The sequence below is a fragment of the Pygoscelis adeliae genome, unplaced genomic scaffold (assembly GCF_000699105.1).
Source record: "Pygoscelis adeliae isolate BGI_AS28 unplaced genomic scaffold, ASM69910v1 Scaffold22, whole genome shotgun sequence".
NCBI lineage: Eukaryota > Metazoa > Chordata > Aves > Sphenisciformes > Spheniscidae > Pygoscelis > Pygoscelis adeliae.
Window position 1 is genome coordinate 220,777 of NW_008824350.1, and position 17,118 is coordinate 237,894.

Consider the following 17,118-nt stretch of genomic DNA (forward strand, 5'->3'; position numbering starts at 1 on the left):
TTTTTTTTTTTTTTTACAGTCCTGTCCTAGATATGGAATCTTGGCATCTTACCACGCTGACAGACTGCACATTTCCCAAATTCAATACTACATTGAGCTCCTTACACTGTATGGCCCTGAGTCTGGGAATAATGGTAGGGCTTGCAGGAGGGCTGGAACAGCTACTGATCAAGCTTTTCCTTTTATCCATTGTTGGAGAAGCCTGCACAGTGAATTTATGCTGGAAATCTGTTTATCAAAAGAAAAAGAAAAAAAATCAAGACAAAAGCAGAAAGACACAGTTAAAATTCTTTTTTTGATATAAGAAAAAAGAAATAATAATTTATGGTAACTTTCAAAGAGCACAATTTACAGGATCTATGTAGAAGTGAAGTTTTACAGCTAATTGCTATCCCCCGTCATACATGCAGTTACAAAGACCTCAGAACAAAGAGGTGCGGTCACACTCATGAAGGTATTTCTTCTTAGTGTACGTGTGAGATACATACACACATAGATCCCCATGTGTTGACTGACATTTATGCCAAAGTATATCCCTGTATAAATTCCTTTCACCTTATCTCTCAGTTTCTTAATCTGAGCAAACCCACCAGCAATAGATGTTTACAGACCTGAAGAAAAGCATAATTAACATGCACGTTTTATCATCATTGCTCTTCTGAACAGCCAATCTCTCTCAGAAAACAAAGAATACAGTGTAAGACATCATCCTTAATGATGAGCCTTAGGTGATTTACAAAACCCACACTTTTATTCTTTTACAAATTTGAATCTCCATACAGAATCTGCAGCAGAAATGCTAAGGATTCAATATTTCTGAAAATCACCATCTTCACTCTTAAGACTGACTTCCCTGACACCTCACCAATATTTAACACTTTTTCAAGGAGGGTGGTATTAGAGGTCACTTGTGTGTTAATATGAGTTCACATATGAACTAGCAATGTAGGGTTGTAGTCTCACAGCTATCAATGTATTTTTGGTAATTTTTAGATTGTTGCACCAAGAAAATCAGTAGATTATGGTTTCTGCTGCAGCATTATGTAAAATATTCCCAGAGCGAGAACCTCCACCATTTTTATGTACATCCTTTATTAAATTGATCATTTTGAGTATTAACATGTTAAACTGCAACATCAACATTTTTATGTGAACCATATTCAGCCATTGACTAACAAACACGTAACACCTCAAATTTACTTCTAGCCTTCATACAGCATGCCCCAGCCTTGAAACTTTGGGGAATGCTAGCCACAAGAGCAAACTTAGTTTCTTGATCCCAAAGAGGCATGTTTTTCCCAAAGTACATCCAATACTTTCTAATGCGTAAGTATCAGTAGAAAGGAGCTACCAAAGCTACAGGTTCGCCTGTTCCTCCCATTTCACCTGACACAGCCTAACACGTCACCAACCTGAAGGCAGGCTGATATGATTGCCATCTTTTAACTTGAGGCGGTTCCTCTTGAACTTTCCCATGCGTTTCTTCACCCGAGGCTTCTCCTGACACAGCTGGTGGATGATGATGTTGAGTTCCCTTTCCAGGATGTCAATCTCGCGTTCTGCCAGCTCCTGTTCCCGCCTTCGTAGCAACTCCTCATGGTTCTTCTGTTCAACAGCAGCACGAGTCAGCTCTTCTTCCCATGTGCGCAGCTCCTACAGGGAGATAAGAAAGGAGAAACAAAAAGCTACCTTGTGACCTGTGGGTTAAGACTAACATTACCTATTCTGAAGGTACAGCAGCAATGACTTGTGCTCACAGCACTGCTAGTGCCACTGTTTAAAGGCTCAGCTGAAAGCCAAAAACCTAAAACAATCCTCAAGAACTTCTACGCTTGCCATTCAAGGCCCTTCATATCAGTATTAAAATTTGGACATCGGCACTTGTGAGGCCACACCTGGAATCCTGTGTCCAGTTCTGGGCTCTCCAATACAAGACAGACATGGACGTACTGGAGAGAGTCCAATGAAGGGCCATAAAGATGATTAAGAGACTGGAGCATCTCTTCTATGAGGAAGGGCTGAGAGATGGGACTGTTTATCCTCGCAAAGAGAAGGCTTGGGTGGGGGAGAAGGGGGATCTTATCAGTGTATATAAAAACCTGAAGGAAGGGTGCAAGGAAGATAGAGCCAGGCTCTTTTCAGCAATGCCCAGTGACAGGACAAGAGGCAATGGGCACACACTGGAACACAGGAGATTCCCTCTGAACAACACTTTTTTACTGTGAGCATTACCAAGCCCTGGCACAGGTTGTGGAGTCTCCCTCCTTGGAGATATTCAAAAGCCATCTGGACATGGTTCGGGGCAACTGGCTCTAGGTGGCCCTGCTTGAGTAGGGGAGTTGGACCACACGACCTCCAGAGGTCCCTTCCAGCCTCGACCACTCTGTGATTCTGTGAAAAGGCACTGAATCCTAAATTCAGTGTCATGAGAAAAATATGCTGGATATCTGACATGAACATGTTCACAAGAGCCATTGAAGAGTACCATGCATATGGGAACCCATTTTGGAAGATTTATTCATAACACTGAAAAGAATTAATCCTTGTTTTCCTGTTCAGTACCTATGTTAACTTCAGTATTGACTTAAACTGTTTAAAAATAACCTTGCCATCTCATGCATCATAAAATAGCAAAAAACACAGCTCTAACAAAAATGAATGAAGAAAACATCATCAGGAGGTCATTCCCATCATTTTCCGCCAAGCATGGCTGCTCCTTAGGCATAAAGATGCATAAGGCAAACTTTTCAATCTTTCCCTTGTTGACAAAATGAATCAACTGAAACTGTCCTTGAGATCACAAAATGTCTTCTCACTGCACTCCTCTCCTCTCACCACAAGGATATAAGAATTCAGCACTCAGAATAACTATCTCCAGCTGGCTAATTCCACTGCAGAAGGTAAAAACCGAAGAACTCAAGTTAAACTTCAGATAGATTATCAGACAGATTTCAGTTTAGATTTTTTTTTTTTTAAATAACATCATTTTTACCTGTACATCCCCACGGAGGTTTGGTACATTTTACTCATGAGGTGAATAGGATATAAAATTCTCTTTCCCCATTGCTACAGAGGAATACAGTACTAAAAACCTGAGGGCAGTCTAGCTACTACTGTTTGTCTGTTGAAATTTCTGGTTTTCAAAAACTGTTCCAACACAGTTACGCCGGGACAATAGCAGCAGGAAAATGCCTATTAGCTATTTTATTTTTCCCAAAAGCTACTATAATATGTGAATAGAAATGTTTTAAGTATTGTTGTAGGACTTCTCTCCCCTGCCCCAAGGTGTCCTTTTCTTTCTGCTTCCTAAATCCAACTTCTGAGCCTAAATCAAGTTGGCTGCTTATTACGAAATTATTTTTAAGCAAGAGACAGTGAACTTCGAAAAATATTATTACTTTAGTGATTCCACTGCAGTATTTCACACGAACAACTGTAAAGACAGTCTCTGTAAGGACCTTAACATAGATGCAGCAAGCTGTGCTTTCTGCAAGTATGCTCGAAGAAAACGTCAGCTTTTTCACTTCTACTCCGAGGCTGATGATCACAATTCTTTTTATTCCTGCTAGCATTTTTGTTTCCTGCTATTTACCCAGATGGACTTCAATTATAACAGTTATTGGACCATTCCCCTAGTAGCACTCATGTTTATTATAGTCAATCCACTTTGGCTGTGCTCAAAATGTGGAAAATGCAAATCTCACAGAGCCAAAGCTGCAACGTTTGCTAGAGTATATATGGTGAAACTCTCTCTCCTACTTTTATTGTTAACAGTTATCATTGGGCTTCTCAATTAAGATGTTAACAGTGAAATAGTTATTAGATGCATTAAACAAAGACAACTCATCATAGCAGTTTGCACAGTGTATAATGGAAGCTCACTACAATATTAGAAAGAGTAGCAGCTCAGGATGCAGATACTTATTTTACTCATGATTCTGCCCTTGTGTACATTACAACCTGCCATTGATTTGGGGACTTATTACAAGCTCCAGTAAAGTGCACACAGAATTAACTCTGGGATGCACTAAACAATGATCCCTGTTTGAATTATGAAATGGGAAAATTATAATCCAGAGCGCACAAGCATGGGGTGTTTTTCTCTACTTACCTTTTCTTTGGCTCTGAGCTGATCAAACATCTCTTGGATCTCTTGTTTCCAGTCTTCCTGCAGGGAGTGGAAGGAATCTTTGGGCATTTCAAAGAAACCAGACTCTTCTATGGCAGTGAGATGGTCTAGGATGCTGGCAAAGGAAGGTCGTGAGTGTGGGTCAGGGTTCCAACAATCTAGAATAGGACAAAAGACAAGCATCTCTTAGTACGGAGGTTTGAGAGGATAAGTAGTACTTTACTGATCCCCAGTGGCTAAGAGTGGCATGCACACTCTCTGTGTTACCCTATCTTTCCCATTTCCCACTTGTATTGACTATTGTCTGATCGTAAGTCAAGTATGGAATTCATGCTTTCATGCTTATACAATATCCAACATCACTTAACATCTCGAATTACCTGGTCTCTAGGTTCTATTGCAATAATACGCCAAGTGAAAGAGAGGTTTACTAATTTTACATTTTCAAACATCTATTAAAAAATCATAAATAGTTTCCTTAAATATTTTGCTTTAAGTTGGAAAGAGAGTTTTACTAATTTTATGGAAAGTTACATTTTCAAACATATATTAAAAAATCATAAATAGTTTCCTTAAATATTTTGCTTTAAGTTGTATGTGCTCACAGAGTGGAGATACTGTGCAAGACTTTTGCAAACAATTCTTTTATCACACTTACACTGCAGAGTTAACAGCCACACTGCAGAAGGATATCTATCAGAGTTCTTTCTAATGCCAAACTCTAGCACTAAGCTGAGTCATTATGAATCTCTTCCACAGAACTGAAAATCTCTCCTGCAAAGCAGACTGGGCATAGCTTGAATGAAAACAGGAGATTCAAGTAAATAATGACATCAAATAGTGCATTGGGAGTTTTCTTACTTTTAAGGGTTCTTTATTATTTGAGAGAAAAATTGTTTGATCAGGCTTTTTTCTTTTGCTTTTAAGAGAAACCTCAGATAAACAAGCTTTTTCATTTACAATCTAATGCAATGGCTTACCCAAGTACAGAGCTCTAAAAACGCAGAATTTAAGGTTCCCATCTTACCACATGAGGCAACTCAACTAGCAATAGTACAAAAAGGTACTCCTTTTACAGTGATGGGAATTGAACATTGAAAACAGAAACGGAAATAGAAAGTGGTATGAAGTAATATCTCAAGCTACAAAATCATTAAGAATGTGTTTTTAAAAAGCCATTAAGTCAAAATGTTTGACTTAACAACACTTCTGAATAGGAAATTCTTACTCTTTCAGTCCTCCCTCTTACTTCACCCTTATTTCTACTCCTGCAGAAAATGTCACTTTCTCATTCTATATTGTCCTGTACTGGCACTTACACAGGTTCTTGTTCAACAAGCATCCTTATTCTCTTTAGTACTGCTAGACTCCTGCGTGTCAAAAATTGAGAAGAACCAAACAGAAAAACTTAGCATTCAAGTATATTTCTAGGGAATACAGCTTTTGTGCATGAATGGAAGAAATTAACACATGGGTCTTTCTCAATATGCTCATACTATCATTGCTCTTAATGGTCACTGGATTTAAAGACACGCATTACTGCAGCACGAGGCAAGAGTTATAAAAGTGTTCTAAAGTTTCCTAGACCTTACAGCTGGAAAAAAGGAAGCCTTCTTAAAAAAAATTTTGGTGATGTCCTAAAAAGACATTCATTCATCAGTTCTGTGGATTGAAATACACCAAGGAGGAGCTGTAATTAAAAATAAATAACACTTCACAAAATCTGTGCAGCTGCTGAGGTTTAGTTTTGCAGGTCTTTTCTTTGATTTTAGCGCTACTGAGATTTTGCATTTGCGAGCTTTGGTTTCAAAACTGCTGGTATCAAGATGCTGGAATTTAAGCATCTGTTCAGGTTCCAGGAGGCATAAGCTGGAACACGTGTATTTACGGCTTTCAAATTGCTTCTCTTCCCAAAATAGAGAACTGAGGATGTTAAAGAGTGCTCTGAAGGTCCCCTGCTGCTGACCAATTAGTAGCAATGGGTGATACAGCTGGACTGTCAGTGCCATAATCCCTGCCTCTTTACCCCAGGTTTTAAGCGTGGCAAAGCAAACATGACCCAAAGTAAAACAAAATGCTGCAGCCAGCCAAATGCATGAATGAGTGAACAGGATAACTATGCAGGTGGCCCGTGGCTTTTATTTTCCCAGGCCTAGATCTGCCATTATTTGCACTAATGAGGACAGTTGTAACATACAAGTCTTTTCTGTGAAGAGGGAAATTTCAGCTTTGCTGTCTCAGTGAAGACCACCAGGGCAGTAATTCAAAAGTAAAAGCAGCATTAGGGGAACAAGAGTTCACCCGAGACAGGAAACAGCCTGTTTGAAAAACAGTTTTGGTGAAGGGGCAGAAAGTAATTGTTTTCTTGTTCTCTTCTTCCCCCCTGCACATGGAGAAGCCAAGTGTTCCAAAGCCATGTGGGTGCTCACCCCTGCGCTGCTGGGTTCAAGCACAGGCCATATGCCTCTACCTGACTTTCTCAGAGGGCATTATTTTTAACCCCAGCAGCAGATACCTCACTTATATTTAAGAAATCCAGGGTCCGTGTTTTAGGGAACCATGTCAAAATAAACTGCCCTGGCACAACATGGAGCTGGTAGTTCCATTAACTCTTTCAGATGCAGTTTCTTGCTTTACATTGCTTCCAAGCCACTATACCTGCAACTCTACTGCTCTTTACTATCCAGTAGGATGTTTCTTTTTTAGCACAACAGTACATGAAATTCTCTACTTTAACTTAACTGAAGCCTGTAACCTAACATAAAGACCAGAAAAATGCAAAGTATTCTAAAAGCAGAGAAATCCATCAGAAACATTTTCTTGCATGAATCAAATCCCTTTCTTGGGGCTAAAAACACCACCAGAAACCACAGAATCTCAGTTCTATGTTCAGACTCATTCTTTGCTCACTAAGACTATAAAACATGTTTGATTTCTCTTTACCTGAGTTTTTCTTTCTGCCAGATTGGTATAAAAATGTTTATTACATATAGACACCTGGAAACCCTTGGGAATAGGGGCACTGAAAAAAAAAAACATTAAAGGTACTAGTGTGAGAGGGGGAGGGAAGGAAGGAGGGAGGGAGGAACAACTGAAGCTCGGAAGATATGTAAGTAGTTGCAATAGCCAGCAGAGCAGGTGACATAGGTATAGCCCAAAAGCTACCTCATAGAGTCCTTTTTAATAAACTACAGCAGCTCTGGTGACAAACTCCTGTATTTCTTTCACCCATATATAGCCCACCTTGGGCATGAGCTATCTCCACACACAAAGCAGAAAATCACATCATTCTGACTGAAAATTTGGGTTGTTTTCAAATGTCAAAGCCACATTCAAACCCTCTCCCCGAAATGTCAGTAGCTTGAAGTTTCATTCTAAATCAATCTGACACTACCTAGCAAGATGTTCAAGCTATGAATTTCAAAACAAGTTGAAGACTTCAAACTAGACCAAAATATGTGAAGTTTTGGTGTCGGTGAGTCTGCACTACTAGAAAACAACAGCTAGATGATGACAGTAATAGCCCCCATTTTCCTATAAAGCCAGTTGATAAAAAAATGGCAGGGAAATTTCTTTCACATACTCCTCCTGTAATAGAGTAACTGTCACAGCACACTAACAGCCAAGCCTAGCTCCCATAATAACTTGCACCATTGAATAAAGCGATTTGAGAAATCTGTGCTCTTAGGTATCAAAACCAACACAAAGAGGCAATACTCAACAGCACTCCAGAAAGAGCACCAACCATACTTATACCACAGCTGGCTTACCTTCCATGAGTTTGGCAAAAGGCTCTGGGCACGTGGAAGGGATTGGAAGGGCAAGTTTATTCATGGCAACACCATATGCTACTGCAAGACCATCAATTCCTCGGAATGGTACTTCTCCTGTTAGCAGTTCCCAAAGCAGCACGCCATAACTACCAGGAGGAAAACAGAAAAAGAGAATAGGTGTTTGACTTTAACACAGTCTTTGTTAAGCAACAAGAAAGTACCTGAACCTATCAGGGTAAGTCTGGTAAACTGAAGAAATTGCAGTTTTCTGGACAAGCTCATCATGGCTGCCAAGCTGGCGAAGTGCCTTATTTTACCTGCTTTTTTTAATAGGACTGAGATAAGACGCCATTTTCGCCTTTTAGGCAAAAATCATTTTCTCTCTGGAAACTGGGAACAATCTGAAAAACATTAACATAAATCTTCTAATTTAGCAAATTTCAAAACAGAACCCAGGGAAACTCTCAAATGTGAAGGAGGGTTGTTTGGTGAGTTGCGATTTTTAAAAATAAGTGAAAAATACTTCTTCAGAATTAGGCTGTTCTTCAGATGTTCTGTGAAATATTAACTATGAAGTTATGGAAATAGTTCCAGGACTGTTCTTCCCCCAGGTATATGACAAACAACATATCATCAGAATATTCTCTCTACTTCTAGGAAACCTGAGCCAGAGACAGCTTCTTCGTAGTTAGTGACCTGACAGTTTTTTCTTCCATTGATCTGTCTTATTCTCTTCTGAACCCATTTACTATCCACTATGTTCTGTAGTAGTGAGTTCCACAAATTTAATGACGCATTGCCAGAAAATACTTCCATGTGTTTGTTTTGAGCTTATTACTTGGTAATTTCATTTGCTTCCCTGTAGTTCTTTCAATACAAGGAAGAGTGAATACATGTTCCCTATTAGCTCCTTCCACGCCATCCATGATTTCACAGGCTCCCACTACATCCTACCTAAATCATCTTCTTTCCAGCCCCCAAAATCCTAATCTAGCTAAATCCTAGTCTACTTACTCTCCTGAACAGAAGCCATTTCATATCTTTCATTGACCTTGACATCTTCTGTACCATCTCATTCCATTGAAACCTTTTATGTTGGAATGACCAAAATCACATAAGTTTTAAAGATATGGGGAGAGGCACAGTATTTCCTGTTTTCTTCTTTATTTCTTTTCTATTAAATTTTAATTTGCTACTTGCCTTTCTGACTCCTTACAAAATGAGCTAGGTTACTCACAGTAACTCTAATATCTTTTTACTGAATCATAATAGTAAAATTTAGAGCCCATAATTGTACATGTGAAATTCTCCCATGGGTACTACTTTGTATTTATTACCATTTCATTTATTTTATCATTCAGTATAACAAAACTTTTCCTCAGCTCTCTACAGTAGATTAATTTTTCTTATCCTGAATAACTTGGTATCATCAACAAATGTTACCTAGGCATGTATTGCTTTTTCAAATCTCTTATCATTATGTTGAACACAGAATTCCCCACCAAGAAAACCGATTTATTCCTTTAGTAATTAAGAATTGACTAAGTGATGGGAAACAGACTTGCCCTCTTCTCCCACATCAATTTACTTTCTTTAAAAGCTTTTGACGAAAGATTTTGTTGAAAGTTTTTATAAATCCAAATATGGTATAAGCAATCTTACCACTTGTCCACATGCTCAATAACTCCTTCAAGAATTTTCATTTTTTCACATGGTATGATTTCATTCTACAAAAGCTGACTCTTCCCCAGATATTCTCATATGTCCACCAGCTCCTCGCTCTTTAGTGCTGTTTCTACCATTTAGTAGAACTGAAAATCAGACTTGCTGATCCTCAGGAAGTTCTTTTAAGACCTGTCATCATGTTTGCTGCCTTCCATTTCTCTGGTATTAAGGCAGCTTTAAGCAACGGATTACACAGCACAGCTATTAACTCAGCTGGCTCTCTCATGTTCCTGTAGAAGTCTTGGGTGTTACTGTAAATCCCAGCAATTTGTTACTGTTCATTTTATCAGTCAGTTTTAACACCTCTGTGGACAGTACTTCAGTATGAGATGTCCTCCAGCTCAGCTCCCTTAAAGAGAAATTTTCAGCTTAAAAAGCCTCTCTTTGCTCCATTCTAACAGACACAAGTCACTTACTAAGTTTTTTCTGCTATAGCCTTATCTTCTTGGCATTCTTACATCTTGGTCATCTCTGGGCCATATGTTCTCCGGCAGGATTCTCACCTGTGCTGCATTTGAAAGCAATTTATTTGTTTTTATGCTTTTCACAAGACTCTCCTCAAAACCCTTTTAATCTTCTTAAGTGCTGGCAAGTCGAACGTAAAACACTCAAGTCCATGCCTAATTTTCATTTGGATACACGTTCAACGTTTTGAAGTAGTCAACTTTTCAGTAGTCTCTTCTACATCATCATCTTCATTCATTTAAAGTCTTTCCTATGCATTTGCTCTGAGCTTTAACATAGTGTCCTTAAAAGATATCCATGTTGCACATTCCCTTTTTGTTGTTTTACACAAAATTTCTCAATGTTTTCATTAACCTCCTTGAGATTAAACACTACTGTAATGGACTAATTTTTCTTAATTGCTTTTGCAAAGATATTGAATCTAAGTATACATATATTTTGACTAAGTATACATATATTTTGACCATGGTCATATTTACCGTTTTGAAGGTCTCCTAAGCACACCTGAAGACCAAATGAAAAACTGCTTGTCCTCTTAAAAGCTCCCTGAATAGCTGCTCCATGAAACAGTCATTTCTGAAGCTAAAAAATAATCTCTTCTTGTTTCAAATCAACAATTGCCCTATCCATTTGAGAGTAATCAAAATTTTCATTATCGCAACCTGTACTCTTGCAATCTCCCCCCAACACCACCAAGTCTATAACATTCATTGTACCTGCTGCCACCTTAGTTGGACAGTCTTAATACTACTTTTCCAATTTAGATATGGAATTTCAGTCACTAGAGATTCCTCCTTTGCTGCTAACACAGTTAGTTTATTAAGCAAAATATCATACTTTTTCACCTATACAATCTTTTGCATTTTTCTTATGTAATTCATACTCTTGATATTATAATGATAATTATAATTAAGAACCTTGATGGAAAGGAATAATCAATTTCTTACTGTCTCAAGAGCCTCATTGAAAAAAATAAACAGGAGTTTAAGGATCTCCCATTTTCTTTTTGGCCTCCTAGCATTCATAAGACACTCAAAGAAAATGAATACTGAACTGAATATATATTTGGCCTGTCTAAATCTGATTGATAGTTCATGTTACTCTTCAGTTTGGATGCATGTGTCGATATCAAAAGGTAGGAGAAACTACCAAAGAGTTGTGTTAATACTTTACCACTAGTGCTGGATAAAGCATATATTAGCTATTTCTCTTAATGGAGCAGTCAGGAAAGCACTATTGATGTGCTCAAAGCATTTCTTCTGCAGGCTAATTTTTAAAAGACAAAGGAACAGACAGATTGGAGTTTCTTCTAACATGACACTAGAAGTATGTATTGCAGAAAAGGTCACTTTGTTTGTGACAAAACTGAATGCCTCCTCTTCCTCACGTACCTACAGTTCATTGCTGAGAATACTGCTTCCACAGAACTAGGGAAACAGTGCTTTGTGGCATTTGAACAACAATCATCCCAACTGATTAAACAGCAAGAGAGGCGCTGAACAGAGTGTTCTCCATTAACTCTCAAGCAGGGGATTGGGAATTACAAAGGAAAAAGCCAGAGACAGAAGAGATTTATACAAAAAAGGCATAAGAAGAGTCAAGGGCCTCTCATTCTTAACAGGGAGGAAGAAAAACTGATCGAGCTCATTTGTTTTTCCAGCACCCAGTAGTAATTTTTGGACTTTAATTACAAAATGAACCATGTGATACAAACAATGCGTCCAAGTCAACTGACACTTGTATGAATAATTAACCATCTCCCAGTGATCCAGTAATCCCTTAAGCCATTTAACATCAGGTTCAATCCTACACACTGGATTTTCTGGGAGAGGGAGGCTGGAGGTCTGCAGGATTTCACACGTGATTTTGCCATCTCCTTTGTAAGTCTGTGAACTTAGAGAAAAACAGTAATTTCTTCTCACTGTTATTGTTCAATGGCATTTGTACCATAGGTTCCTCTTATCCATCTCCCTAGGTTCAGCACCTTCCATGAGAAGGGAACTATCAGCCCAACAAGGAGATCCCAGCAACAACAGAAAGTAGAATATTACTTTTGTTAAGGAAAAAACTTCATTACATTTTAATGGCTATTAACAGTGAGCATTTTGCATGTTATTGGACTGGCAGTTCCAGAGATGACATTTCCTGCTTATTTCACAACAGTCAGTTGCATACACTTCTCCCACATGAGCTTCTACCAATATTGCTAGTCAACATTTGTCTGCCAGGTACTGAAGTCTTGCCAGTGCTTCATTACACACAGAAGACTACAGAAGCCTACAGAAGCCTGGTAGCAGTCAGTTGTGGATGGAAGTGCTTGCCAACACTTGATTCAAATGAAATATTCTAATGACTGAAGTTCCTACACCCAACACTGAATGCCTGAAACATCCTGATCTGCTAATCAGATGGTTTTAGGTAGTTCTGGTATTCCATTCCTAAATGAAAATTAAATTCCTAATTATTTCACTGGTCTCAGAGTAGATACATCTTAAAAGCATCTAAATTGAAGAACACAGGGAACTCAGATGAAGGTTGTATGGTAGCTTTATATGCTGCATTCTAATCATGTTGACAACATGATTGTCTTTTAAGCAGCACAAGTCAAAAATGAAGTGTGCAGCAAATAAGAAATACATTTAAGCAGTTAAAATCACAGGGAAATTTTAATTATATGCCTACTAACATTAGCTTGCTGTACGGTACTGGATAAGCTGCAATATCTGTGGTTCAACTTCCCTCCTGTAAATCCAAAGCAAATATGTAACTCTCCTCTCAAACACATAAATAGATTTACAGGAACTGACATATTTAAATAAAACCATGGCTTCTTTGTCCTCTGTACAGTATAAGCACAAGGTTTCTGCTGTATATCTAAAGCTTGCGGGTGCAGCACAGCAAAATTCATAGCAACAAATTTTCACTAGCAAGATGTACTAAGTACTGTTATTATCAAGAAGTTTTGCAGTGACCCAGACCCTGGTGGTAGACACCAGTGTGTGAGAGCATTCCTCAGCCTTTTAAGTTCTTTGTCAACCCTCCTTTAGAGTGGGACAAAAAAACAACAACAAAAAAAACCAGATTGAGTTTTTTAAATGGAGCTTGCTACACGTTTTGAAAGGAATTGTATGAAGCAGTTATTTATGATGAGGTGAGACTGACTCAGGAAATTTCAGTCCTGGCAAGCATTTTCTTCACCTGTTTGTGCAGCGAGAACACAAGCAGAACAAGATTCTTGTTAAAAGGCTGGGCAACAATTCAGTCAGCAGTATTATTCTAATAAGCTTTAAAGAAAAGGTGTTGAAGTAAAAGGGTTTGTGAACGTTAGAGACAGAGACAGCCAATTTTGTTGATGCTGCACAGACTAACTGGAAGGTTGTCAGGCAAAAAACTCTCAACTCCAAGTGGAGTTGAAGTGGAGGGGTTGAGGTGGACAAGAGGAGGGGCAAGTCTAATAGGATAAAAAAAGTTCATCCTGTTAAGAATTTCAAGTTGCATCCTTGGGTGGGGACAGGATTTATTACACGTGTCCATGACTGCTTTTGTGAAATCCAGTGCTTACAATCACTGACACACTAGCAGTGACCGCACTGCAAGTATTTGTCCTCTGCATACATGCCTCAAACACCATGTTCTTTTCAGCTTATTTAACTATGACTCAAGGTTTTGGCCACCAGAGAGAGAAGGCTTATTCAGAGACAGTGTAACAGCTCTCTTAATGGTGATGACCCTCTGTTTAAGGAAGAGCACTGAGGGGAACTCAACCTGTTTTCAAGGGAAGATTGGTAACTATAAAAAGAGCAAGTGATGAAGGAATCTTAAAAATAGAAATATAGTATTCTGAAAAACCAACAAATAATTTGTTATTTACAATTCTTAAGTCCTGAAGTGATTCAAAGTCCTTAAGTCAATGACCAAACTGGTATTTTTGCACAGGTATAGAGGCACTTGAGATACCTTCATGAAAATCACCAACTGACCTATTAAGTCTTATCTTTTTTAAAATGAGGTCATACTGGTACAGAACATCTACTGATCTGTTCACAGCGTGCCTGGATTATTAAAGTTACAGTCACAGGGAATTTGTTTCCCCCTTCTCTTCTCCCTCTCTTCCAGGTTACCCTTAAAGGGTCACTCCTGGCACTGTTTGAGAGAAGAGCAAATTGAGGTTTGAGCTTGACAAACTGTGTACAAACCAGTACTGTCATCATGTGCACAGAAAAGGTGCACAGCCTTGAGGTTTTAATTTCTGCAAGACTTCACTCAGAATAAAAGCCTGGTTCTTGCTCAATTCGTCTCAGATTAACTACAGAGGCTACCACATTTAATTACAGAGTCAGAATTTTATCCACACCATTAGTGTGCAAAATACAAGTCCACAGACTTATCACAAGGCAATACATTATCTATTCAGCAAAACTGGATAAGGAAAATGAAAATCCACAGACCAAATCTCTGCCATAACAGCCAAACAATTCTACTAGCTGGGATATTTCTTTATCCTGACAGATTTCACAGCATGCACACTTGTGTGGGAGCATTACTGGCCAGTGACAGAATCTTACTGCTCTGAAGACAAAGTCACCCTGACATTTCAATACCTCTCTCCCCACAGGAAAACCAAAATTCCATCTACTTCATCTGTTGCAGATGTTCAGTACTAATTCTGTGTCACACAGCATCCAGAAAAGTCACTGTCCTAGAGCTATTTGCTGAATTCTGGATTTACCAATTCACTCAATGGTCGTATTCAAACTCAGTTTCTGGAAGTCTATGGGCCAACCCTTATGCTCCTCCCCACCAAAGTAGCTCCTGTTCTCAAAAATCCCAGTGCATGAATGGAAAATAAAATATATACATGCAAATTACTACTTATGGATTACATACTCAGATGAACCTAGAGATGTATTATTTTATGTGAAAGACTAGAAAGGTGGAAATAATTCACAAGATTATTATGCAAGTTAAAAACATTGTATTCAGGCTGAAACTGCATGGGGAATTCGACTAGGTACAGTGTTTGTGTACAAATACATCAGTGACAGGCTACTACCAAAACATAAAATGATCTTACTGTTGGTAAAACAGTAAAAAAGTAGTAATTTTAAGTACATCACAGATTGTTTTATGGCCTTTGATTATGTCAGCCAACAGCCAAACAAGCACAAAAAGGTTGTTTTAGATAAAGCAGAGGGAATTGAGATTATGAATCCTAGGATAATCTGAACGTAAATTTATAGAACAAAAATTTAGGGGCATGAAGGAGCTGGTCCACCACTTTCTACAGTTAAAAAAGTTTACAATTAATACAAAGTAGTCTGAGAGTCTGATAGATGGAAAGCTGGTGGATAAAGTTTTCTTAAGACCTGAATTTTAACATTTGGTTCACCATTACTCATTTTTAAACATAAAAGAGGTTTCCTGGCAGGTCTAGTTACTCTTTAGTATCCAATCACTTAATGCCAAATCAATACCTCCACACATCGCTGCCTTTGGAGAACATTGAGGAGCGGATGACCTCAGGAGCCATCCAGGCATATGTCCCAGCTGCGCTCATTTTGGTAGTTTTATGCCATTCCCTGGCCAAGCCGAAATCCGTGATCTTCAATATCTTGTTGCTCAGATCTCCATTTTCCACCTTTTCGAGTATCAGTACTGGAGAAAAGGGGGGCGGGGGGGAGGGGAATAAAAGGTATGCAGAGTAAAGCTAGTATTTATGCAAAAAAAATCCTCCCGGACATCTCCCAAATTTCAAGATTCTCCCTGACTTTTAGTTATTCAAACATACCACACTCCATTACAAGTTATTTCAATGTGATCCCTTCATCTGACAAGTGAACAGCTGTTGAGCAAATCATTTCAAATTTAACCAAAATACCAAGCCCCAGAGAACAAATAGATAATAACATAATTATTTAATATAGTGCCTAGTGTCATTCTGTATAATAATTCTCTGCTAAGAGGAAGTGAACCACTGTAACTTCTAGAAATCCAGATAAGGGAAGACATTTCCTCATTAATCCTCTCTCAGCAAGCCAGTAGTAGCATCTTTTTCTTGAACTTAGAGGACTTTTTTTAAATCCAGATACACACACAGGGTGGATATATCCTTCATGTAAATGTGTTAGGAGTGGAAGCTCTATATACACAGATTTTTTTTTTTAAAAAGTCACAATTAAAAAAAAAGATTGATGATCAGCAATAACATGCCCAATTCAAGACTTCATATACACCACCGTGTTATAGATTCCCTCCCCCATCATTATGAAACTATTTTTTTAGTTAAGCTGCCAAAGTTTCTACCACGTTTCAGTGGCAAAGGAGTCTATACCCAAGAACTTTAAAAAACCTTGAGACAGAACTCAAGAATGCTTTGCTATAAAGCACATCTCCTCTTTACCCAGAAAGCTGTACTGTCACACCACTGTGAAGTGAGTGTAAATCAGAGGCCAGAAGTATCCACTCCGCTTTAGCAGCACCTCATTATCCTCTTTCTTTGTCTTAAAGTGACCACACAAGTTGCGCCAGCAATGTAACATCAAGCAATAGGATATAATAGCCCACTAACCTTCCATAACTAATGTAGCCATAAGCCGGTGAAATGGTTTTCAGCCACTTTGTAAAGGGCCACAAAGAAAAAAATATTTGTATTACCATTAGTCCAATGACTTCACAGCAAGAGGCATCAAGCCACTAATACACCATCATTATGCAGCTACTCTGTTTTTAATGTCATTACAGATACAGGTTCTTAGAAAACAAGAGGGTTTTTCCCCTCCACCTTTTTCTATGTATGTGTGTGTGAATTGCAAAAAAAAAAAAAACCACACAACCCTACAACCACACAATCATGGATCACAACAAAACCTACAAAAGGCAAAAGCCTTGCAAAAGTTACAGTACACACAAAAATCATCTTCAGGACCATTTTTAGCAGTCCATGAAAAGGCTTAAGTATCAGTCTCAAGCTAACACAGCTTTTTTTTTTTTTGCCTTTTTTTTGGGGGGGGGTGGGGGTGGGAATCT

The 17,118-nt window shown here is 38.5% G+C and overlaps 1 protein-coding gene across 1 annotated transcript in view; it reads right to left on the reverse strand.

Annotated features, from left to right (window-relative positions):
• MAP3K9 (mitogen-activated protein kinase kinase kinase 9) overlaps nt 1-17,118 on the reverse strand; it is a 68,141-nt gene that overhangs the window by 29,648 nt on the left and 21,375 nt on the right. The window contains exons 2-6 of the mRNA XM_009319177.1: nt 15,567-15,747; nt 7,900-8,048; nt 4,112-4,287; nt 1,413-1,653; nt 106-228 (exon numbers count right to left, since the gene is read on the reverse strand). Of these exons, the coding sequence (XP_009317452.1) occupies nt 106-228; nt 1,413-1,653; nt 4,112-4,287; nt 7,900-8,048; nt 15,567-15,747 (870 nt within the window). The remainder of the gene's footprint in view (nt 1-105; nt 229-1,412; nt 1,654-4,111; nt 4,288-7,899; nt 8,049-15,566; nt 15,748-17,118) is intronic.